This window comes from Panthera pardus, unplaced genomic scaffold (assembly GCF_024362965.1).
Source record: "Panthera pardus isolate Hobbes unplaced genomic scaffold, ASM2436296v1 HiC_scaffold_1, whole genome shotgun sequence".
NCBI lineage: Eukaryota > Metazoa > Chordata > Mammalia > Carnivora > Felidae > Panthera > Panthera pardus.
Window position 1 is genome coordinate 27,670,752 of NW_026526654.1, and position 25,519 is coordinate 27,696,270.

The 25,519-nt window shown below is 37.3% G+C and overlaps 1 protein-coding gene across 1 annotated transcript in view; it reads right to left on the reverse strand.

The window, feature by feature from the left end:
• GPC5 (glypican 5) overlaps window positions 1-25,519 on the reverse strand; it is a 682,486-nt gene that overhangs the window by 390,343 nt on the left and 266,624 nt on the right. Inside the window, exon 3 of the mRNA XM_053901416.1 lies at window positions 17,117-17,811. Coding sequence (XP_053757391.1) covers window positions 17,117-17,811 — 695 coding nt within the window. The remainder of the gene's footprint in view (window positions 1-17,116; window positions 17,812-25,519) is intronic.

Below are 25,519 nucleotides of genomic sequence, written 5' to 3' on the forward strand. Positions count from 1 at the left end.
AAGTCTACCAATGAAGGGCTTTAAATCCTGAAAAAAATGAGGTTACAACTGAGTTTTTCAAATGCTATTCCGGTGAGCTGAAAGATGGGATGGGCAGTGGGGGGAAACTGAGTAAAATCAGTCTAACAAGGACACACCTGCATGTAATCATTCAAGCCAGATAATGGCTGGTGCTATAAACAAGACACTAGGACATATTTGAAATACAATTAGGATGTGCAATCAATAGGAATCAGGACTGAAAAATTTGTGAAGGCAAAGATGTCAAGGGTAGTTTCTAGGTCTCTAGGTGGATGTACTGAGCCAGAAGAAACCAAAGAGTAATTGGGTTTGGGAGACAAGATGGTTAAGATCAGTTCTGGATTTGTGGGTTTTGAAGAGTCTTTGAGACATTCTGAGAAAACGTGAAAGTAGTAAACTGTATATATAGGTCTGGTGCTCAGACATTGTCTTGGATATATATAAATAAGGTGGTAATTTAATCTAAAAAATCAATTTCTAGTATGCTGATGTGACAAGTGTCCCGAAAGTAACTCTAGGAAAGCACTTTTTATTTTCCCAGAAATCTGAACTCATTGGTAGAGAAGGTGTGATTAAAGGAAAGGAGAAAAGACATTGCTGTTACCCCCACTCATTTTTATGCTAGGAACTGTGAGAAATATGAAAAGAGGGAAAGCTGAGAAGAAGTTACAGGTATTACCATCATCGGACCACTTCTGGTTACCAAGACGTTAAAGGACGGAATGTTTCCTTCCTTATTTCAAGTTTCATAGATGTAAAACTACTTGTAGTTGTTTTATTTCAAAATATCCCTTTTGCTTGTAGATTAAACTAAATGTATGTGTTTCATTTACTTGCATTTTTCTAGCTCTGAATCTTAATTCAGTCTCTTCTTTTCACCAATCTTAATATTCCCAACATGGCAGTTTAGTAAAATTGAAAGTAGGTATGTCCCTTGCTATCTCTGAACAGGGAAAGACTTGTTCTATATAAAATACATTAGGAAATACCTGCTATTCTTTTTTTCTAAAACCCATTCATTGGCTGATGGACAGTGTGAGGAAAAACCAACAGCAAAGTAGGGTGAAAAGATTCTATGTATTATCTTCTGGGCTGGGACACCATAGTTGGACTTTCTAATATCCCAGTGTGGAAATAGGGACCCTCTATCAAGGGCACTGATGATTGTGATGTGCATTTTAATAAATTATATTATGTTTTGATCAAGAAGTGATGAAAATATCACATTCTAATCAGTATTACAGATTATGAATTTGTAATATATTTACGAAGCATTTATATCTTCATCCAAGTTAGTGGGGGAACACCACCTGTCCAAACAATACATAGTGTTAAACTGGTAGTTTTACATTGCTTTTGCTGTGTGATCCAATCTAGAGAATTCATCCTAATGGTCCGGTCCTTGTGAATATTATAATTCCCAGTTTATATCGCTAAGAAATTGAATAAAAATGGTTAGTGTGAAGTTAGAAGAATAACATAAGGCAAAGATATTTATCTTAGATATGCTTACTCTGATCTCTCTATGGACAGAGACCACTTTCAGAAGGTCAACAGAATGTTTAGTCTTCTTTTTCCACATTGCTAAACCTGGGAAAATACAATTCAATCAAGTTCACATGGAGTTTCAAAGGAATTCAGTTCCTGGGTTGTGTTCTCAGAACCCATGGTAAATTTTAGGGTGACTGACCCTTTCCTGATGTGAGGTGATCCATCTGAGGATCGTGGCTGCCAAAAGTCCAGCTCTAAACTTGAAGCTGCCTGGCCAGATACCAGCCTACGTTGCCTTCAACTTTCCCCAAAAGTAATTTCCTTGTGGCTGAAGCCACCAATAAATCATGAAACATACCTCTGAGCAGCATTTTCCAAAGTGTTTTTAGCAGAAATCCATAACATATTCAGGCAAATATGGGGTCTTGGTTAAATATATATTGAAAATGCTTTTCTTAAAGTAGTTGACAGATATTTTTAAGTAGCAGGATTTATCAGAGCCTTTGACACACTAATCTGCATAGAAATAGCCTGCAATACTCTCTAGGAGATGAATATTATGTGTAGTTTTCCCCCAAACTTAGGATCATGCAACATTTTATCAAAAAACAAAACAAAACAAAACAAACAAACAAAAAAAAAAAAACGCCTGCTGCTAACATCTAAAAAGAATACTAGTGAAGAGCAGAAAGCAGTTTTTAAAACTTCTTAGATGAATCATGAGGATTTTGTAAACTAGAGATTGGTGTGTGGAATCTACAGGGCGTCTGGGTGGGTGGTCGGCCTCAGTCCTACCCCAACCCCCAAGCAGTTCAGGCTGCCTTGGTACCAAATAGTATGCAAAACAGGAAGCCCAAACACCTGAGGTTTGCCTTCCTGAATGAGAACTGGAAGGTGGACAGCATGGCATAGGGCCACTCCCAGAATTACCTTGAGTAGATTATATACACTTCTATAAAGATTTGTCTTGAATGTTTATCATTTTTGCTTTGTCCTTATTTCCAGTAATCTAATTTGATAAATGGGATTTTTGAATGGGCTTAAGATAAATGCAGATATAATATTAATAATGCCAGTGTATTTATCTACATAAAAATTTAAATGGAAGTGTTTTGCGCATTCATTAAAAGAATCATAGATTATTACAATTGTCTTGCTGTGCTCTCATGGGAGATATGAAATGCTAGTAATTTAAGATTCAATGAAAAATTGTAAATGCCTGAAATTAAATGTAATTCAGTGCATTAATCAAGAAGTTTCTACTGTGGAGCGCGGAGGTCATTTCAGTCCAACAAATATTGCCAGACGGTTTAAAAGGCATAAGGGATAAAGAGATGAAAAAGACCCAGGGAATTCTCTGGTTAAGCTTCTGGGTTTGTTGATTACATGCAAATAGTAGAATATTCAAGGCCCCATAGGGTTGAGGGGAATGGGTGCCATTTTTCAATCTGGAACGTTAATGCAAGGGAGGGCAGGTGAGGAGAAGGGAAACAGACTGGTGAGTGGGAGGGGGTGGTATCACTACACAGAGGGCCTTCTACACCATGCTGAGAAGCTTGCATTTTTTTTCAGAGAGACACAGGGAAAGCAAAGGTGGAGCAGAGAGATCGATATGTAAACAATTCCAATAGTCCAGGCAATGCAGGAGAAAGACTCACTGTTGATTAACAGGTATTCATCAGGGAACACATGCCCATCGAGACTTAGACTCTAGAGATACTGTGATGAACACAACCGACAGTCTCTGTCCTCTTGGCACGTACAATCGATATAAAATATAAATGAATAATCAAATAACAGAATATCCACAAAATGCTATAAAGGAAAAATTTTGGTGTACTAGTATATACTACAAAGTTACCCAACCTTTTCTACAGAGGCTAGGGGAAGCTTCCCAGGGTTAGTAGCATCCAATATAAGACCAAATGAGAAGCAGCATCAGCGTTCACTAGATGCAGGTGTTGGGAGGCATGGTTAGAAAAGAGCCTACTTTCAGAAAAATCTAACTGACAAGAGTCAAGAAAGAGGATTGTATGCTAAAGGAAACAAGAGAACTCTAGAATGACTAGAGCAAAGAATCTGAGATAGAGAGCACAAGGAGGAAAGAGGCAGAGGAGATAGAGATAGAGAGAGAGAGAGAGAGAGAGAGAGAACCTTAAGCAGGCTACATACCCAGTGTGGAGCCCAATACAGGGCTTGATCTCAAGACCCTGGGATCATGACCTGAGCTGAAATCAAGAGTCAGATGCTCAACCGACTGAGCACCCAGGTGCCCCTAGAGCAAAGAATTTTTAAGAGTGGTGTGAGATGAGAGTATAGTGACACCAAAGGGCAGATGTGCAAAGCACTAGAGATCAGTATAAAGGCTTTAGATTTTATTCTAAGGTCAACAGGAAGCCAATGAAGGATTTCAAGCATAATCTATTTTATGCTTTGTTAAGATTATTCTGACTTCTGTTTGGAGAATAGACACTATGATGGTTTGGAAAAGTCAGTCTACTGTCAGTTCCAACCGTGTAGCTGGATGTCTACACCCAATGTCTAGCAGTGCCCTCGTGCACTGAAAACTCTCACAAAGTGTTTTTGGTGGAGGTTTGGATAAATGAATGAGATTAGCTATCTTTTCATTTTTATCTGACCTCAAAATTTCTCCAATGAGAAAGGCAGTCTTTCAAGGTCATAAAGATTACTATCTGTGGAGCAAACAGCACCTTTAATGTGGGGATTTTTTTTTTTTTTTTGTGAAGGACCTTGAAGCATTAATGATAAAATATCTCCAAAAAACTTTTAGCGGGTCATGTACATGACAAATGAAAAGACACATTGTCCCTACAAGTTCCCAAAGCCTCAAGAAGCATATGCCAACAAAAAGGACAAATCTATAAATGAAAATTATTCCCTGGAATATGCTGGGTTTCCTTTTGTAGGAGTCAATTTTCAAAATGATACATTATAACTTTTTTATAACAGCTTTATTGTTATACAATTGATGTTCCATAAAAGTCACCCTTTTGAAATGTGCAGTTCGGTGAATTTCACCATGTTGACAGAGATGCGCAGCCATCATCATTATGTAATTTTACAATATTTTTATCACTTTCCCTTCCAAGAACAATCCTGTACACATTAGCAGTAATTCTTCATTCCCTCTGCTCCCCGCCCCCAACCCCTGATAACCACTAATTTACTTTCTGGGTCAATGGATTTGCTATTCTGGACATTTAACATGATCAGAGTCTTATGAAATGTGGTCTTTTGTGACTTCTTTCACATAGCATCATGTTTTCAAAGTTCAATCATACTGTAGCATGTAACAATACTTCATTCCTATTTTGTTATAAAAAATATCCCATTGTATGGCTATATGACATTTTATTTATCCATTCAGCAACTGATGAACATTCAGGTCATTTCCACTTTTTGACTACTATAAATAAAGCTGCCATGAATATCTATGTATGTTTTTTATAAATATATGTATTGAGTGCTTTTGGGTATACACCTTAGCCTGGAATGGCTAGGTCATGCAGTAATCTATGTTTAACTCTATACAGAATTGCCTAACTTGTCTCAAGTGGCTGCACCATTTGACAGTCCCTCTAGCAATGCATGAGTGTCCAAATTTCTCCATGGCCTCACCACACTGTTACTGTTGACTGTTTATACTATAACCATCGTAGAGGTGTGTGAAGTGCTATCTCATTGTCTCACTGTGGTTTGATTTACATGTCCCTAATTACTAAGTATGTAGAACATCTTGTGATATGTTCTATTAGCCATGCCTTCTTTGGAGAATGCCTGAACTCTTTGCCTATTTTTATTCGGTTATTTTTTATTGATGTGTTGCCTAATTGTATTAATTAGTGCCTTTATGTAAACATTACCTCGGAAGGTGTAACACATGATAGAGATGTCTATTTGTGAATTTAAAGCAAATCCTTCTAGTAACTCCATCGTAATTTTGGAATTATGTAATAGTTCTAACATTTTCTCTATCTCTGTTTTATCTTTAATTTGTATATTTTTTCTATTTTGCTCAGATCTTAATTTATTTACATGTATGTTGATGCTCCTTAGCACATTCCTAACATATATGACAACTTTTATTAATATAAGGTATACCTCTTCGTTTCGTTTCTTTTTTTTCTTCCTGCTTTTATTGCTGTCCTATACTCATCCTCTGGAAATACTCTCTCCAACTCTTCCTTGACATGTTTAGGTGAGCTCATCCCATTTATGGCTCCAGGGTGGGAAAATGACCCAAAGGTGGCTAGTCAGGGGGCCAACAGATGCCTCCAGAAGAAGAAAAGGCCCAAAATCATAGTGATGAGCAGGAGGATAGGGATTTTGATCAATGAGAAATAAGTACTATTTTTTCTTGCTAGTTAAACTAGAAGGTGATGACCCTAGACATTTTGTGGCCTACGTTGTTACCACCTGGGGACAGCCTGACTGAGGACCAAACTAAGGTAGACGAAAGCTTCATTGACAAGTGGGCAAGAACCCTGATAACACTCACGAGGAACTAGATCAAATCAGAACTTCAGTTATCTGTACCATTTGACCTTTTAGTTATATGGTCTAACATCCACTCCTTCCCTTAGGAAGTTTTAAATGAATTTGAGGTTCTGTCACTTCCCACCAAAAAAAAAAAAATTGCCCATTATAAGCAATAATGTTTTCAGTGTCTTTTTTTCTCGATGCATTAAAGCATAATTTTCAAAAAGATAAAAAATATGCCTCTAAAACTAATATATAAAGAGCTATTGTGAAAGGCTTGTTCAATTCCTTAATGAGGGAATAAACACAGCAATAAAGCTGCTGGAAAGAGATTAGCATTATGGTCACTGAAAAAAAGAACAGTAGAATATTATTCTAATGTTATAATAATAAAAGATAAGGTTAATACTTTTCAGGTAAATAAAATAATGGCTTTTTGGGGTTTTTCTCAATCAAAAAAAAAACTTGTAATTCAATAGGGCAAAAATTATTTACAATGTATTAATCTTCTGCAAATTGATATCTAACTTTACAGAGAATAGTATGGCCTTTATAGTGAGAAAAACAGTAAGTAAAAAAGAAAAACTTACTTATACCTAGTGATGACTCAGGTGGTTTATCCTATTAAACTATCAAAACAGTACAGGGTAATATTTTGCCTACTTTTAATTTTTTGGATATATTTTTTAGACACACTACTTTATTGAGGGGAATTATAACTACATAGTGTTTGGCAATATGGGAGAATCCAGTTACAATCCTTCTCTATCCACTTGGATGGTAAAGGTTTCCTACCCCTAGATCAAACCTGGAGGTCACCTTGACAATCACAGGGCCTTGCCCGGTGTGGTACCCAGTATCACATCGACTGCTGATTGATGGAGTAAGGTGAGATCTTCTTCAAATCAGACTGTCCATATCATACAGACAGAGACAGCTCAAAGGTCATTGAAGAATTTAGGACATAGCTTAACACTGACCCTCTTATACCCACCATGCACCGGATCGGGCTTTCTATTTCTATCCCTGTTTTCATTTGCCTTGGTAGTTTTACAACAGTTGCAGTAGTAATTGCAGCAGTGTCTCATCTGCTTATTCTAGCCTCCAAATGAACACAAAGAGTGCCTGAAAATAGAAGAAGGAAGCCAGAAGCTTCAGTTTTTAAAGTGGGAGGTTCTACCTTTCTCAAATGACAGCTGTTGAAGAGTCAGATGTCAGCCTCCAGCCATCCTGGTCCATGCAGGCCCTAAGGGCACAGTCCCAGGAGAAAAATGGGAGAGGAGCAAAACATCCCATGGTTAGATTGAACATTCCTGAGATGGAAGACTTTGAAAAGTCCTCTTATTTTTTCCTTAGTTGTTAAATGTGAAAATGGAAAAGTGAGTAGAGACCCTACCCAGAGCCTCTCCTAATACATCTCACATGCTTCCCCACACACATTCAAGGCCACCTAGAAACATTCCAAGGGGAGCCCTGAGAGACTCTTTTCTGATCATCAGCTGGATTAGGTCTTCAAAGACACAAAATGAAAAGTTTATAGAAGTGGCCATGGGGACATGCAACCCTCCACTGTGCAGCCTCCCAAATAAGAATAATTACAGATATGGAGAGACATTTCCCTGCTTAGTTCTTGGGGCAGCCAGGCAAGGTCTCAGATGCCCAGAGCTGCTAAGCAATTGCCCCAGCCTACAGACCATAGCCTATACCACCAGGGCCATGTGATATGACCATTGTCTTTGTAGGTTAAGATGTGGCAAAGTGTGGTAGACACTTGTTTGTCCCTTCTACCACCTCCATTGAGGTCTGCCCTGGGTTTTAGGCACTCAAGAGATTCTGGGCAGAACTCTCAATTCAGGGCTGTGTGCTATGTTGTGGCCACAGATTCATGGCAACCTGAGGTGTGCCACTAGTGGCCTTTGGGTCCACAGAAGTTCCACTGATGGCCACAGTGCTCGGTGCAATGTTGATCCTGGAGGCTCCAGGCCCAGCAGTGGGGGTTGTGCCAGGTGCAGCAGCCCAGGGAACACTGTGACACGTGGTGGTTGTTACAGTCAGGATGGGGGGTTTTCGTGGTTAAAACTTGTTGTTATGGGGTGCCTGCGTGGCTCAGTTGGTTAAGCGACCAACTTCGGCTCAGGTCGTGATCTCATGGTTTGTGAGTTCAAGCCCCGCATCGGGCTCGCTGCTGTCAGCGTGGAGCCCACTTCAGATCCTCTGCCCTCCTCTCTCTCTGCCCCTCCCCTGCTTGTGCTCTCTGTCTCAAAAATAAATAAACTTTAAAAAAAAAAACCTTTTGTTTTTATGCAAAGTGAAACAAAGTACTGGCCACTGGAATGTCTGTCCCTCTGGAGTAAAAATATCAAGTTGAGAATATTTGTCACTTTGTAAAAGAGTTTGAAGACCTTAAATCAACTATTTTGGAAGCAAACTTTAAAACTTTCTAGGGGCGCCTGGGTGGCTCAGTCGGTTGAGCGTCCGACTTCGGCTCAGGTCATGATCTCACGGTTTGTGGGTTCGAGCCCCGCATCGGGCTCTGTGCTGACTGCTTGCTCAGAGCCTGGAGCCTGCTTCAGATTCTGTCTCCTTCTCTCTCTGCCCCTCCCCCGCTCACGCTTTGTCTCACTCTGTTTCTCAAAAATAAATAAAATGTAAAAAAAAAAAAAAATTTTAAAACTTTCTATAGGACATAGTAAACATGAAGACCACGAATAAAGAGCTAGGAAGCTACCATTCTTTACTTGAACTTAAACCAGGTACTTCTAGGAAGCATTGGGAAAGAGAAAAATATAAATGGTTATAAGTTCAGACGATGGTTGACATTATAAGCAAGACTAACTCCTTCGAAGGAGCATCAAAGCTAACTCAGCAAAGTGGCAACCAAATCAGCCTTCACAATCCAGCCAAAGAATGGAAAAAAGCTTCAGACAGCACTAACAAAACCTTTGGAGGTAAATTCTAGTCTTCGGAAAAGCGTAAAATTGCTTTCATGCGAATCTCAAAAACAGAAGCAGACAGTGGGGAAATTTACTAAAGAGAAAAAATAATATAAAAGTCTGCCCATGGAGTGAGTCCTTAATAATAAAGAGAGTCAGATCAAGCCTCTAGGTGAACAGTTGGCTAGAGATGAGCAATTGGGCTGCTGTTCTTGAGGAAGACAGCATGGATTGTGCAATCATGAAATTGGATATAATGGACACATCAGAAAATGGAGACTTTTTAATTGGTGAGGCCAAAGGATTGTTGATTTACAGGGACTGAGTTTAGTACCAGTTTACAAACTCTTGAGGAACATAAGTGTACACAAAATTAACTGCAGAGGCTAAGATAATCCATGCACTTAAAAACCATTTGAAAAATTTCCAACCAAGAAAAGCTTTGCTATAGTCAGAAAACACTCAGAAAGGGAGAGGCAAAAATTCCTGCAGAAATATCATTGGGGCACCTGGGTGGCTCAGTTGGTTGAGCGTCCGAGTCAGCTCAGATCACGATCTCATGGCTCGTGAGTTCGAGCCCTGGTGACCGCTCAGAGCCTGGAGCCTGCTTGGAATTCTGTATCTCCCTCTCTCTCTGCCCCTCCCCTGCTTGTGCTCTCTCGCTCTCTCTCTCTCTCTCAAGAATAAATAAAAACATTAAAAAATTTAAAAAAATATCATATACTTCTTGAACTTAATCAATAAAAGGAAGTAAAGTTTTATACAGTGTCCAATTTAGAGAGAATTTATTCCATTTGAGGTGGAGGAGAATTATTCCAAACCACCCAAAAACATAAGTGATGCATATGAACAGTTACACACTTCAAAATTCAATCAAAAATGCTTCAGAACATTTTTTTAAAAATCACTGGGTATTATTAAAACCCTCGTATTCCCAGGAGACAAAAGCTCATGTTATTGATATAAAAGCTCTGTTCGCTCAGAGAAACATCAATAACTTAACAAAGCAAATGCACACATGACAAAAACTGAATGAGGAAGAAATTAAAGGTTTGGAAACCTGCCCTTCCATTACTTGTTTTCCAGAAAAAGTGCATTTGGCAGAGGCCTGAGGCCACAGGCAGGAATCTTCCAGATGCCAGATCCCTGAAGAAGGAGGAGCATGTGACTGGGACGGTGAGAAAATGAAAAGATCCATGCCCAGTATCCACCACCAATACCCCCAAGCTTCCTCCCATCTGGCTAACTCCATCTTGAGGCAGCAAGTTCTCCAGAAGAGCCAGACAGAGTTGTGTAATTAAAATAGTGATCTTAACAGGAAAGCCTATAAAGAACTGAATAAAACAAGAATGAATAGTCTGGAAAGAAGATGTCAGGAAAACAGGGAAAAAATAATAATAATAGCCTTCAAATATCTGAAATTTAAGATGGCCAAGACTTGGTCCCTATCTTCAGAACATTACAATCTATGGTACCATGAATTTTCAAGCACCTAGAACTATCCACAAGCATGATGCACCACTATTCCAGGAGATCTTTGTCCAGATTTCCCTTTATAGGCCTTCAGATCTTCACAAGACATTTAATAATTATTCCTCTCTTAGGAAATTAGGTAGAAGTAAACCATCATGGTTAACAGTACTTATTCACAAGAAAATCAGACTATAATCTTTCTCACAAAGATAAAAGCACAAATTAATCATGCAACACTGGATGCAATACCAAAGCCTTAGGAAATATTTATCTTTAAATTATACAAGCTTGTTGTCTAATGTGTTTCTTAAAAATATTTAGGCTTACCTCATATGAGGTACCTGGGTCATGACTGACCCTCACCACTGGAAATCATTTCAAGCTCCAGAAACATTATCAAAGGGCCAAACTGGACCTCCCCTCCCCCCATGATCCACAAGTGCAGGGGGCAAATCTCCAAAAGATAAAGGATTCAGATCTAATCAAGCATGTGAAGAAAATTCTTACCAGCAGAGGCCAACCATGTTATAGAACTATCTCTATATACTATAGCATGTATTTGAGTAGAAAATCACTGGACAATAGAACCTTTGGCTTACCTCTCTGGCCAAAAAACGTTTGCCTCTTTCCACATCTGAAAAGAACTCAATGGGCCTAGTACTGGGAGGAGAACCCACTAATTACGGCTACATACTACTGCCACCATTCTGTCACAGCAACTTCCCTATCACTACCTAGCATGCAGAATTAAGTAGGTAAAATGTTCTGAAGTGATCTTTGCATACGATGATGACTTGGATTGGATGGCCTCTCGTGATCTCATGAAATCTTTCTTTCCTTCTTTATTAGCTTATAGGTTTTTCTACTTCCGGTTGGCCCACTATGATTGGATTTTTTTCTGAGATGTCTTTTACCCTAGAAACTTGTATCTTTCCCCTTCAATTATTACTAATTTAATTCTTACGCCTTTCCATTTTCTCATGTGGAACTTCGGTTTTACTTCTCAGAAGAATGAGTCCATTTGAATAACATACTAATCCCAAGTTAAACACTATCTCTCTACATAAGTTAAATAAAAATTAGGCAAAGGTTAAAATGGTATCTTTAAATATATTATGGATGTACTTTCAATGACTACCCATAAAATGTGTCCATAGGTAGTTGATTTATAACCTTGAGTCACAGTCTTTTATTCTGCGGCAAATGCAAAAATACACATGAATGAAAGCTCATAAAAAAAAAAGTTTGCCTCAGAGATAACACCATCTTGGGGAACGTTGGAGGTGGTCATTGAGAGGACATGACTGTAGGCTGACATGTGAGCTGGACCCAGACATTTGGAGCATCCTAACGCTCTCCCCTGTCCTTGGAATGTACATTTTCTCCATTATCCCCACACTAGGAACCATATCAAGGATGCAGCCTTGAGAGAGTAATGTGTTGCCTCAACCCTACTTGCCTTACAATCTCTATTATACAAAATCACATAACAGTGATTTTTAGGAAACTGTATAAAAAAGAACAAAATTAGTGCCTTACCAGAAATAATGCAGGCTACTATTTTAATTTGCCTTTCAATTCATGTGAAAGAATATCATTGAGATACCTAAAAACATATGATTAATTTATTATGCTTTAATTCTACAGATGCAGATAAATGTGAATGTGTATAGAGGAAGTGATGAGGTATTAGTTATCTCAATAACATACTTTAATTAGAGTGCACTAGTGTGTACAATTCACCTTAAACTCAATTTTGATAGGTATTAAAATTGAATTGAATAGGTATTCTAAATAATTTGAATGCAACCAGCTGAATCTCTACTAATAGTGCATAGGTAAGAGATGTGAAAAACTGATTATCTATTTAAAAATACAAATTAGGACTTTTACTGTTGGAAATTATGTTTCTAAACCCTTACAGACTTAAAAAAAAAAAAAAGCTTTTTGTGGTAGTAATTCCTAAGATGGCAACGTAGGAGGCTCTTGAATTTCCCTTCTCCCGCAGATGCACCAAATGTACAGCTACCCATAGAGAAATTTCCTCTGAAAGAAATCCAGAAACTAGCTGAGCACATTGGGTGAATGAGAAAATACCTACACTGAAACAGGAAAGGCTGAGACACACACTTATCATAAATCCCACCTTCAGCAAAGCGCCATACAATCCAGAGAGAAACCCCAACTCCCAGCTGTGAAAACAAAGCATACCAAAATTTATGAGATCCAGCAAAAGCAGTGCTAGCTAGTAAGTTTATAGTGATAAGTACCTATATTAAGGGCAGTGGGGTGGGAGGGGGAGTCATAAATAAACAACCTCATTTTACACCTCAAGAAACTAGAGGGAAAAGAGAATAAACTAAGCCCAAAGTTACCAGAAGAAATAACAAAGATCAAAGCAGAAATAAATGAAATGGAAAGCAAACAAACAACAGAAAATATCAATGATGTTAAGAGCTGACTTTTGAAAAGATAAAAAAAAATGTACAAATCTTTAGCTAGACTAAGAAAAAAATATAGACTCAAATAAATATAAGTCAAAGAGGAGACATTACAACTGACACCATAGAAATACTAAGGGTCATAGAGACGGCTATGAACAATTATATGCAAACAAACAGGATAACCTAAAATAAACAGGTAAATTCCTAGAAACATAGAACCTATCAAAACTAAATTGTGAAAAAAATAGAAAATCTGAACAGACCAGTATTAAGTAAGGAGACTGAATCGGTAATTTAAAAATTAAGAAAGAAAAACAAAAAGCCCAGGACTAAATGTTTTCACTGATGAATTCTATCAAATATTTAAATAAAAATGTGATTTTGTCATTTATATGTCAATAAAGTTAAAAAAAAAACCATTTCGTTTCTAAAATTGTATAGAATCAATGTGCAGTTGAGTTTCTTAGTAATATTTGCTCCATTCAGAAGATGTTGAACCACTGAAATTAACACAGGTTCTGGGTTCTTTTAATAAGTTAAAATATTAAGTTATATTAATAAATAATATGCCATGTGTAATTAATAGCAAAAAATAAAGTGTTATTTTATAAAATAAACAAATGATTTCCTCACAAGAAATCATTTGATCATTAAATGATTTCTGAACATTAGGAATGATTATGAAATGATTTTTATATATTATTAATTAATATCAATTAACTAATATTAAAAGCACATTATAGTGTTGTATAAAGTTTTATGAAAATTCAGTTTTTTTCCTCATTCAAGGAAAATCTTTACAATTATTTGCTTACATTAAATGACAATTTATAATATTTTTTTCAACTCTATTCCCCATTAGGAAAGGTATGTTTGCTTTAGAAGCATTTAAAACACCACAGAAATCAACAAAGCATTCATAAATAATAATTATTTATTATGATAAATAATTAGTAGTGATTATAGTAGTGGTAATAATTAGTAGGATTTAAACATTTAACATGTATAAGACACTAATCGAAGTGTGAAAGCTCATTTTATGGTGAGAACTCTATGATGTAGGTATTATTGCCCCATTTCACCACAGAGGAGACTAAGGAAAGGAGAGATTAAATAATCAAATGCCCAAACTCATAGCCAGTAAGTGGCAGAGCACCTGTGAAATCCAGTCTGACAGTAGAGCCAGCACTTTTAATATCTACACTTTGCTGGCTCTCTGTTAATGCTTTATTAAATTAAGTATTGTCTTAATCCCCAGAATAATTATAAAATGAAAATACCCTATTGTAAATTAAATTTTGTTTCCCTAACGGCTTATTAAACAGGAGAGACTCATGATTTTCCTCAGGAAACTGGTAACATTTTTTTTCCAGTTGAAATTCATCCAACAGAAATATGATACAGCTGATACCTCTATGGATTTCTTAAAGTGAAAATATGTATTTATTGAGGACTAGACTTGGAAGTCCTAGATCTCAGAGATTGCTTTGGGAATGTGAGAAAGTCATTATTTGCTGGCTCTCCAGTAATTTATTTTGAATTTGTTAAATTCATTGATGTGTGAACTGGTTATCGAAGCTTGATAAACAGCTTATAAATCACTTTGAAGTTGGCAGAAATAAATATTAATGAGTCAATTTTCAAGGAATTTAAAGTCAGTAGTATCTCCTTTTTCTGTTGCCATAAGTTAAAAAAGAGAATCTCAGTTGTTTTATTTAGAAAAGGATCTAACAACTTATTAGTAATGATTGATGTTTCTCAAGATAGTCCTAGGACTACTGATTATATCAAATCAAACGATTTGCCTAAAAGAAAAGAATGTTCTTTAGAAATTCACCACAGAGTTTCATATGACAAAAGTTTTGTTTAAAACTTCTTTATAAAACACAAGTACAATGATGATTCTCACTCTTTGAGATTCTAAAGTAATCTGCTTCCCCGAGGTTGGCTCAAGGCTGGACTTAGAATAAGCAAAGAAAAAAAGCAAGCATTTCGGGTACTGGTGTCTACCAATGTCAGAGCCTTACTGACATTTTCCCACTTGAACCATTTCTACCTTCTCCACACAGGACAAAACAGAATCAAAGGGTTTTAGTAGCTGTCCCAGGCCACATGACCAGTGAATAGCAAAGTCAGGACTTAAAAACAGGTTTATCGAAGTATGAGCCTGTGTTAGTTTAGTGTTTGAAATAGGAAAAATAGATAATTTTCTATGTGATAGATTTTAAGGATACAGAAAGGCCCTCCAGTTTTCAAAACAGATAGTAAAAGGAATCTTAGAAACCTAATTACTTATGTATATTAGAAAACTCTGGCCCTTTGAGATTACATGGCATGCCCTCAAATTAATATCAAATCTGGACTTGATTTCAGAGCTCTTGTGCCTGTTTTCCCTTCTGGAGATACTGAATATCATAATACTAATATTTGTTTCCTGGATCTAAAGGTTTATTTCCCATAATTATGAAATACTTGAAACCTTAAAAGTCTCACTTTGAGTTGGTTTATTATATCCCTTCCAAAAGTTCTAGTACTTATCTGATCTCCAGAAAGGGACAGATTGAAGAAAGATCTGGACCAGTGCATATGGTTGGGAACCTTGTTCACTATATAAAAACATCCAGCTGAATAAATCAGGAAGCAGGAGTTGAAGTCCAGCTCACTTTCTACCCGCCAAGCCATACAATGGTGTGGCATCCACCTAAAGAGGGCACCATGTCTAATCTGCAAAAGGGGACCTTACAGGCTCACACAGGCCCTGCAAAGAAAGGGGGAGTTACGTGATTGGGCACAAAGTTAAGAAGAAAGGGGGAGGAGGTGATTGGGCACAAAGATTTTCAGATCCAATGTCTATCAGAAATTGATTAAGAAAACCAACTTCCAAGGCTAATGATTAGGATGTTTATTAACTTGATAAATTAGTGCCACAATGGGGAGAGGTCTTCTTTCAGCACTGAGGAGTATAATTTTGTTTCAGGAGAAATGATTTAGGATAAACATCAGCAACATGTCCTACTTCACTGTATGGGATATGAGAATGTTACTAAGGAGCCTGTGAATATGTAAGAAAATGGCTCTACAGAAGGTGGGAAAAATAGAAAACTCTTGTGTCCTTTTTACTTGATGATTTTATTTCAAAAACTTCCTAAAATCTTCTTGGAATAAAACACCATGATGTTGCATATACCACATTTTCAAAAATCATTACACCATCACTGTGACAGATTCTGAAGAGTCTATGAAGAAACACTTCTGAACGTTAAGCTGTCAAGTTTTCATTTAATGAAAATATAATTGGCATGTCTATTTTAGTGTTGAAAACCTTTGAAATGCTAACAATAACTACTCATTTTTTTTTAGTAAAAGGCACCATTCTAGGTAGTTTGCATACATATTGCCTATCTTCCCAAAAAAGAATGCTCTAAAAGTTATGTGTTACTATTCTCTTTTTATCAATGAAGAAACAGGCTCAAAGAGTCTAAGGCATCTGAGAATTACTGGCAGAATGCAGATTCAAATCCATGTGGGTCCCCATTTTAAACCTGAGTCCTCTCTACCTCACTGAACTAATCCTATGAGAAGGCTTCTACTTAGAGAGAAAGGGGAAAGTAGCTAACAAATATTTTACTGTAAGATATAAAAAAATATATATATTTTGAGAAAGAGAGAGAGAAAGAAAGAACAAAAGAGGAGGGGCAGAGAGAGAGAGGGAGAGAGAGAATCCCAAGCAAGCTCTGTACTGTCAGCACAGAGCCCAGTGCAAGGCTTGAAACCATGAACTGGAGATCATGACCTGAGCTGAAATGAAGAGTTTAACAATCAACTGAGCCACCCAGGTGCCCCAATACAAAATGAATCTTGAATCAAATATGGAAACCCACACAATTTCCTACTATTTCCTAATGTATTAACTCATTAAGTTGCCATAACTAAAAAAAAATTAATGTTTATTTTTGAGAGAGACAGAGACAGAATGTGAATGGGTTGGGGCAGAGAGAGAGGGAGGCACAGAATCCAAAGCAGGCTCCAGGCTCCGAGCTGTCAGCACAGAGCCTGACATGGGGCTCGAACTCACAAGCTGTGAGATCATGACCTGAGCCAAAGTCAGACGCTCACTGACTGAGCCACCCAGGCGCCCCAAGTTGCCATAATTTTAAAGTACATAATAATGTGCTTATAGTCACTTAATTTTATGTATATGGTCAACCCTCGAGTTCTAAGAAATCAGTCAGGGAGTGTGGAGTGGCTGCTTACCTGCTCCGATAACTTTTGTGCATCGAGGTGAGCCTGCATCACGGCATCATTAACAAGCAAGTGGAAGTTCAGGAGCACATGTTCAATGTCGTATGTTCCATGCATGGCATCCGACAGCTCTCCCAATGACCGGATGTAGGCATGCCAGTGTGGATTCAGCTCTGCCATGTGTGCCAAGCAGCCTCTCATGACGTTGAGGCAGTACCCCATGCAAGGCTTGCTGAGAGTCAGGCCCTGGCAGTGAGGGCAGTACTGCATCCTCAGGACGGCTCTGCTGCACTCTCTGGAGAAGCGTAAATGGTCTGTGGTATTGATGACTTCAATGCCCAGATTCAGTGCCTGCAGAAATGTGCGGCTAGGCAGCAGCGATCTCCCCATCTGCCCCATCACTCTTTGGGGAATATTACCAAAGGGACTAACATCCCGGCGAGCCGTCCGGATGCATTCTGAGTATTCCAGGGAACTGTCCGTCACACCAGGGCTAATGAGGTGATTGTAGACCAGAGGGAAAAGACCGTCAAAGAATCTGTTTACAAATTCTTCAGGATGAACATCTGCGCCAAACAAATAGAGCCCCACATCAGTGAAGAACTCCTGAACTGAAGCTGTAGCCTCTAAGGCCATATTTCTGTAGCTGTTGCAGAAGAAGATACTGGTGTAATTCTCTGCTTGTCTGATGAGATTTTCGAGGGTTTCTGTAACAAGAGCAGAGGTAAAACATGGAAAGGCTTAGTATCCACGCTGAAACTGTCCATCCGTCTGCTCCAGACAGTAGCATCCTAACCAACTTAAGGACCCAAATGGGAAAATGCTCAGCCTACTGAACCCAGTTTAGTGCTCCAAGGATAAAGGTTGGTCAGCAGTGGGCATCACACACACCATGCAAGTTTTATGAGATGTATTTCCTAAAGTCAAATGTATAGAAATCAAAAAGTGTTGAAATGAAAAAGAAGTTACGATATGGTGGTTTCCCACTTACTTTATTTCATGGTCATCCACCACCCACCAATGGCAGAAGAAAAGCGTCGATGAGAAGATTATTTCCAACCATGGGTTCATTGTTTATAAAAGACTGACGGTAGATGCTTGATTCACCACCTACTGTACTTCTACGCTTTTTCAATTTTTTTTTTCCAGAATGAAAGCTAGTAGATTATACACTAGTTACTGCATTAGAATTCCTACCAGGTTCAAATGAAAAAGAAAGCAAAATATTTCATGATTAAACAATGCCCTAACTGGCAAACCTTGTTAAGTAGTAGGCGAGTCATGAGTTCTATTAGTTGACGAAAATAATCGTGTGACCATCTTCTGAACACCGTTTTGTTGTTCTCATCATCTGATCTCCAAAGACTTAACTGTGGGACATTTTATTTTCTCACTTAAGTAACTGACGCTCCCAAATCAATTTCTCCACAGAAATAGAGAATAATTTATCTACAAATTAAGGAAGGTTGTAGTAATCGGTAAGCGAGAGTTATATTTCAAAATGATAGCTTTAGGCAGCAGTTGAACACCTTGGCTATTCTAGTAATTACATTTTATAATTAGCCTAATTATAATAAATAATGATGCTGGACTGTTATCAATACATAATTAATTGTAAAATACATCAATAAAATTATCTCCCATAACCCCAATCTCATCGTTATTTTTAATTAGGTTGTAAAAGACCACACAATGATTCAGTAATCAGACCATTGAATATATTATAAAAGGAGATGGAACGACAGTAGAATGAAAATGAAATAATAAAAAGCAGGAGTGCAGTGAGAGCCACTAATGAAGTGGAACTGTGTCATGAATATGCCATCATTTCCTAAAAACAAATAAACAACAACGAACCAAACCAAACACCTTTACGAAAAGCACCGAGAGGTAAAATACAGCCCCATGTATTCTGATTCTGTTCTGAGACCAATTAATGTTGGGTCTCAAACTTTAGTGGGATATATCAAGATGCCTGCTACGGACTGAATGTTTGTTCACCCCTCCCCCAAATTAATATGTTGAAATCTAATCTCCAACGTGGATGACATTTGGAAGTGAGGCTTTCAGGAGGTGATTAGGTTCATGAATCGTGAAGCCCTCATGAATGGGATTGGTGCCTCTATAAAAGAGACTCCAGAGAGCTCCTTTGCTCCTTCTGCTATGTGAGGACACAGAAGATGACCATCCACGAACCAGGAAGTAGGTTCTCACCAGACAATGAATCTGCCAGCACTATGATCTGGGACTTCCTAGTCTCCAAAACTACGAGAAATAAATGTTTGTGGTTTATAAGGCACCCAGTCTATGGTATTCTGTGACAGCAGCCTGAACTAAAATAAAACAGCATGTGCCCTACCATGAAAGGCAGCAGTTTTTAAAGGTGGCTGTCACTCTGTTGCAACATAGAGGATTACAGACCTTAGTCTGTAAAGGAGAAGGTCTCCTGTGTTACCATGGCATCCCCGGTGCTCTCTAGAATGTAGGCTGCATACTATGTATTCAACAAAAATGTGAGCAATTGAAGGCTTCAAGTGAGATTAGCTGCTTTACCAAGTGAGATCGCCTGATCACCTAGGCTGGGTGAGGAAAATACAGATTGCCAGGTCTCTGCACTAGGGTTTACAACCCAGTAGGTCCGTTTGGGTTTGGGAATCTCCCTTTAACAAGCAGCCCCCATGATTCTGTCAACCTAACCAGTTTTGGAAAAACTGCCCTCACAGATAATCTATAAAATGTTTGCTCTGCTTTGATAGAGTGGTTCAGTAAGCATTCCATCGAAACAGTCTCACCCCACAGCTGCGATGTCAGCCACTGCACTCTGCTTTCACAGACCCTCAAGAGTGCATGTGGAAAGTGAGTTAAACCTGTGGCTGAAATAAAATAAAACTGCTAAGCTTATATTTTTCTCAATAATATAGGCTCACATCTCTCAGCAAATTATGTGTGGCCAAAAATTATGAGGTAGATTGAAAATGAATTTATTTACCAATAATGGTTAAATAGCAATGTTTGCCATTTTTTAAAGATAAGTGTAAATTTAAAGAGACCAAAACCACAGGCACGATTACATACTTTCCACCAGTTTTTCTCAGGTGCATGCTATAGACCTGTTTGTGCAGCTGATACTTGCCACACAATTCTCAGTGCAATAAAGGTTGAAAGCTACCCCAGGAAATACAAATGTTCCATCTGATTTCTGCCAACTCTAAGTGGTGTACAAACACACAATTTTTTAAAGTAAAAAATAAAAGGTTTCTTTAAAAATTTGAGCCCCAGTAATCTATAACTTACTATGATTCAGGGGTATATGAAATTTGTCTTTGCAGCTGCTATAACAAATAGGTTTTGCAAATTAATTTATTCTGTGAAAACAATATTAAAAATAATATATTTAATATTTACAGTTTCTTTTTTTATTTTATTTCAGAATAGTTTTTCTCTGATCTGGATTTTTATTTTTTTATTTTTTGTAATTTTTTTAATGTTTATTTATTCTTGAGAGAGAGACAGACAGACTGCAAGTGGGGGACAGGTAGAGAGAGAGGGAGACACAAAATCCAAAGCAGGCTCCAGACTCTGACCTGACAGCACAGAGCCCAATGTGGGGCTCGAGCTCATGAATCATGAGATCATGACCTGGGCCAAAGTCAGAGGTTTAATTGACTGAGCCAACCAGGCACCCCTGATCTAGATTTTTAAAACAAAATATAATGGAATGTATTAAAATGTTAGGAATCCTATCATGGTAACATTTTAAAACTTTATGTTGTAAAAATTAAAATTTTAGTTTTCATAACTACGTATTGTTTTTGCTGATCTTTGAATAAGAGAAGACATGTGCTCAAATATCAACATTCTGATTATTTCCTGAATATCTAAACACAAAATAGCTTTTTTAAATGAACTTATTCTGTAATATTTTTTAAATGTTTTATTTATTTTTGAGACAGAGAGAGAGCATGAGCAGGGAAGGGGCAGAGAGAGAGGGAGACACAGAATCTGAGGCAGGCTCCAGGCTCTGAGCTGTCAGCACAGAGCCCGATGCAGGGCTCAAACTCACGGACTGTGAGATCATGACCTGAGCCAAAGTCGGACGCTCAACCGACTGAGCCACCCAGGCGCCCCTGTAATATTTTTTTGGTATGCTACTAACTCATCACGATTAAAGATTTTACTTTCAATCTGTGTTAAATCTCATATTGACACATTCCAGTTAGCTGAACCCTAAACATGTGTTAGTATTTTTTTAAGTTTATTTATTTATTTTGAGAAAGAGAGAGCCAGCGGGGGGGTGGGGGTGGGGGGTGGGCAGAGAGACCGAGAAAGAGAAAACCCCAAAGAGACCCTGCACTGGCAGTGCAGAGCCCAAAGCACGGCTCTATCCGAAGAACCATGAGACTGTGATCCGAGCCAAGATCAAGAGTTTGATGCTTAACTGACTGAGCCACCCAGGTGTCCCCATATGTTAGTATTTTTCAATGTATACATTTGTGATCCTAAATATTTTTTAAATCCAATCAATGATGAAAATGTAAACAATTGTTCTGTATACATTTGAATTAGGGATAAACATACTTTTGTGAGTTTTTTATCCTAATATAAAATGTTAATATATAAACAATTATATCAGAAACTGAATAATCTAGAAGCCAATCCACTGGATGACTGTGTTAATCTTTTTTTTAAAAAGTTGGTAAAATCAGAAGTTGAATTTATGAAAATTAGTTGTTTGTATTAACTCTGAATTTACAAACCCATCACTTTGTTGTCTTACTGTGTTTATCATAGAGTTGAGTGTTTCCATTTTATGGAATCGGTATTATGATTTTAACAAGAATTTAAACTTATCAAAAGAATTGTCAAATAACCCAAATATTTTGTGGTTCTGCAAAATAATAATCCACATATAAAATCGGTGTTTACAAATCCAAGGGAGGTTAGGTGCTAAATAATTCATCATCTCTACTTCATTATTAAAGGGAAACTATACAGTTCCTTTCATTACAAAGTTTTAATAAGTAAAACATAGCCCTCACCTAAACTATACAAATAACAGTTTTCTTTTGATATGCCAAAAATTATAACACATGTTGAAAATAATTAAACATTTGCTAGGCCTTCCTTAAGGAATTTAGGAAACAGACTAGAAAAAAAAAATCTTTTTGTTGTTTTTCATTGAGAATTTCAATAAGCTCTTCCTCTCAGTGGTATCACATCAAGTCTACCAAGGCATAAAACTTCCAGCTTTCCTTTCCATGCCTAAGTGTGGTAGGTTCAATAAGAAAATGCAATCTAATTAGTGATTGAATAAAAAATGTAATTTCTCCCGGCTTTATGAGAGAATTAATTTATGCATCATCTCATTAAGTAGAAAGCGAAGTTGGAATACATGAAGTTTATGTGAATCCACTTCAATTTTCAACATTAACATTCTGTGAAAATTTAATAACAAAACACCTATGAGAAGAAACTTACATCAACTTTCTTCAGCCCACATACCCTTTAGAGACATTTTATAGTACATACAAATGATTACTGACACTTAAACCAAGGGTTTAAATTTAAATACAACTAGTGGAGATAAAACAAGGTGATATCGATTTAAACTTAAACTTGACAAATTGCAAAATCAGTGAAGACTTATATGCAGGTAGATTTTTACAATGGAAGAAACAATATTTATAGGGCTTTTATTGCTTTAATGATAAAGAGGATTTCAAAATGTAATGATCGCGAAATTACTGTTATACTAACCTCCCCTGCATGACATGAACAGACATTTTATGACCCTTTTCATATTTTTATTATTTTATTTTTGATACATGAACATTTTAAGATACAAAGTCTGAAGTGTCTATTACAATTTAAGACCCCAGATATTCTCAAACATAGCAATGAAATAGATGAAGAAAGATTAAATCATATCAACTGTGGATAATCAGACGATTTTACAATATGTACCTGGGTCAAAGAGAAATTCTCAGAGCAAATTTACATATTTGTGCATTACAGTTCTCAAGTCACAAATTTTGTTACTATCATAGATAATTCCTTACTACCCTGAAACTTCAGAGGTAGTCTGTGCCAAAAACTATCTTTTCCTCTGAAATGAATTGTAGGTATATGAGTAGATAGGTAGTGATCATTTTAAGAGCAATTTCTCAACCAGTTTTTATCACATACACATTACAATGAACTGTAACTCCTTCTGCCTTTTTTTTTAACAAAATGCCTTCCAATAATTTTAATATGGTCTTACCAATTTCTCCAGTCTGGAATTGTTTATACTGAATTCATCCCTTTGATATTTGCATATTTCCTCCACTTTTCCATAAAATAAAATGTGTAATAAAAGCTTTCTACAATATTAATTTAATGACATTTTTAAATGTTATGCTGTATGATTTATAATATCATTCTTCAGAAATTAGTCAGCTATACAAATAAATAGTAAATAGAATATTGATCTGTATCACCAAAAATTAACATATCAGTAATTAATCTGGTTTCCTCAGACAAGCACTGCATGGAAAAATGCTTTCTCAACTTTTCTCCCTCATTTCCCTCCCCACTAATTTGGTTATCATGGTGCTTCACATTTATTACTAGTATCATTTTAAAATCATTTATGTTTGAAAATCAATTTATGATTTTAGCAAGAATTTAAGCTCAATTAAACACTTTACGTAACAGTTAAAATCAATGTCAAACAACTCACTGTAGATTGTTTCATAAGTTGTTATAGGATGAAGACTTTAAGTCAAATCTAATAATCTTTAAAACAAACCCAGAAACATAGTCTACAAATACAGGATTGTTGTATAAAACTGTAATACTCGGTTATTTGGCACATTAAAAAAATGTTTTAGTAAATTGGTTTGGGCAAATTCATTTTCTCTGGATTGACCATTTGAGATAAGGTGAGTAGGAAAGCCTCCAATGAGGAACATTTGAGTAGACGCCTCAGTGATGTAAATAAACCAGCCATGAGCAGATGGGGTGTGGTTAGCGGGTTCACAGGAACTAGAATGCAACGACCTGAGGTGTGAAGAAGCTTGTTGACTGGCAAAAAGGAGGAAAGTCAATGTGATTGTAGACCAGTGAGTGAGAGAAGGGATGAAAGGTCAGAGAAATCAGAACAGCCTCACAGACCATGGTAAAGGATTTGGATTTTATTGTGGAATGAGAAACTACTGGGGAATATAAAACATGAAGAGCATGATGTGGTTTGTATATTAAAGGATCACAGTGGCTGCTGTGTGGAGAATGGACTGTTGGGACAAGGACAAGAGAGAAAACAGGGAGTCCAGTTAATAAGCTATGGTAGACATTGGTGGACTGGGCTGTGATGGTAGTGAAATAATTTACAAAAAGTGATCACACTGGCCACATGTATTAAATTATATCCAAAGGGTCTTGCTGTTGTATGGAGGGAGGTGCAGAGAAAATGGGTAAATGTAGGATCGCTGATACATACCTCTGATGCCTCAGCCTCAGCTGCTGAATCCACACAGGTGCCATTTACTGAGATAGGCAAGTCTATGGAGGCACCATATTTGTGTGTGGTGGGAGCTGGAAATTAAAAGTTGCATTTTGGACACGTTAAGATTCAAATGCCAATTAGAAGTCCAAATAAACTTTTATCAGTATAGAGTTAGATAAACTAATTTCTGTCTCAGGAGTAAAGTTGAGCTTGGTGATATAGACTGGAGATTGATGGGCATGGGGAATAAAACCATGGTACTGGATGAAATAACCTAAAGCAAAAAGATAGGAAAAGAGTGCAGAGATGCAGGAAAGTAAGAGGAGCCAGCAAGAAGAATGAGAATAAAAAAACCAGTGAAATAAAAGGAAAATCAGAAAAGTGGAGTGTGCCAGAAACCAAGAGAAGAAAATGATTCAAGTAGAAGGAATTAATCTATCATGTCAAATGCTATTAAGAGATCAACAGAGATGATGAATAACAACTGACCATGGGAACTAACAAGAGAGAGGCTCTTACTGACCTTGACAAGAGCTGCCTCAGCAGAAGGAGAGCAAAAAGGAGAAAAGGAATTGAGGCAATATATAGATAACTGTCTTGAAAATGCTTGCTATAATGGAAGTAGAGAACCAAGGCAGGCACAGGATGGAAACAAGAGGTCAAAGCTATTTGTTTTATGAGGAGGGAGAATTTACTGGATGTTCATATGCTGACAGGAGCCATTTGATCAACAAATAAATATTTCAATGACTGAGCAGGGGGACAGGAATTGTTGGAGGTAATTCTTTGAATAAGCAAAAGAATCTAATGTAGGGCACATGTGGATACAAGAACACTGGCTAGACAGTGGATGTTAAACCTGCCAAGGATGATAACAAGAGAAGTGAAGAGAAAGTGAGTGTGCCAGGCAATAAAATCTTGAGTTGATA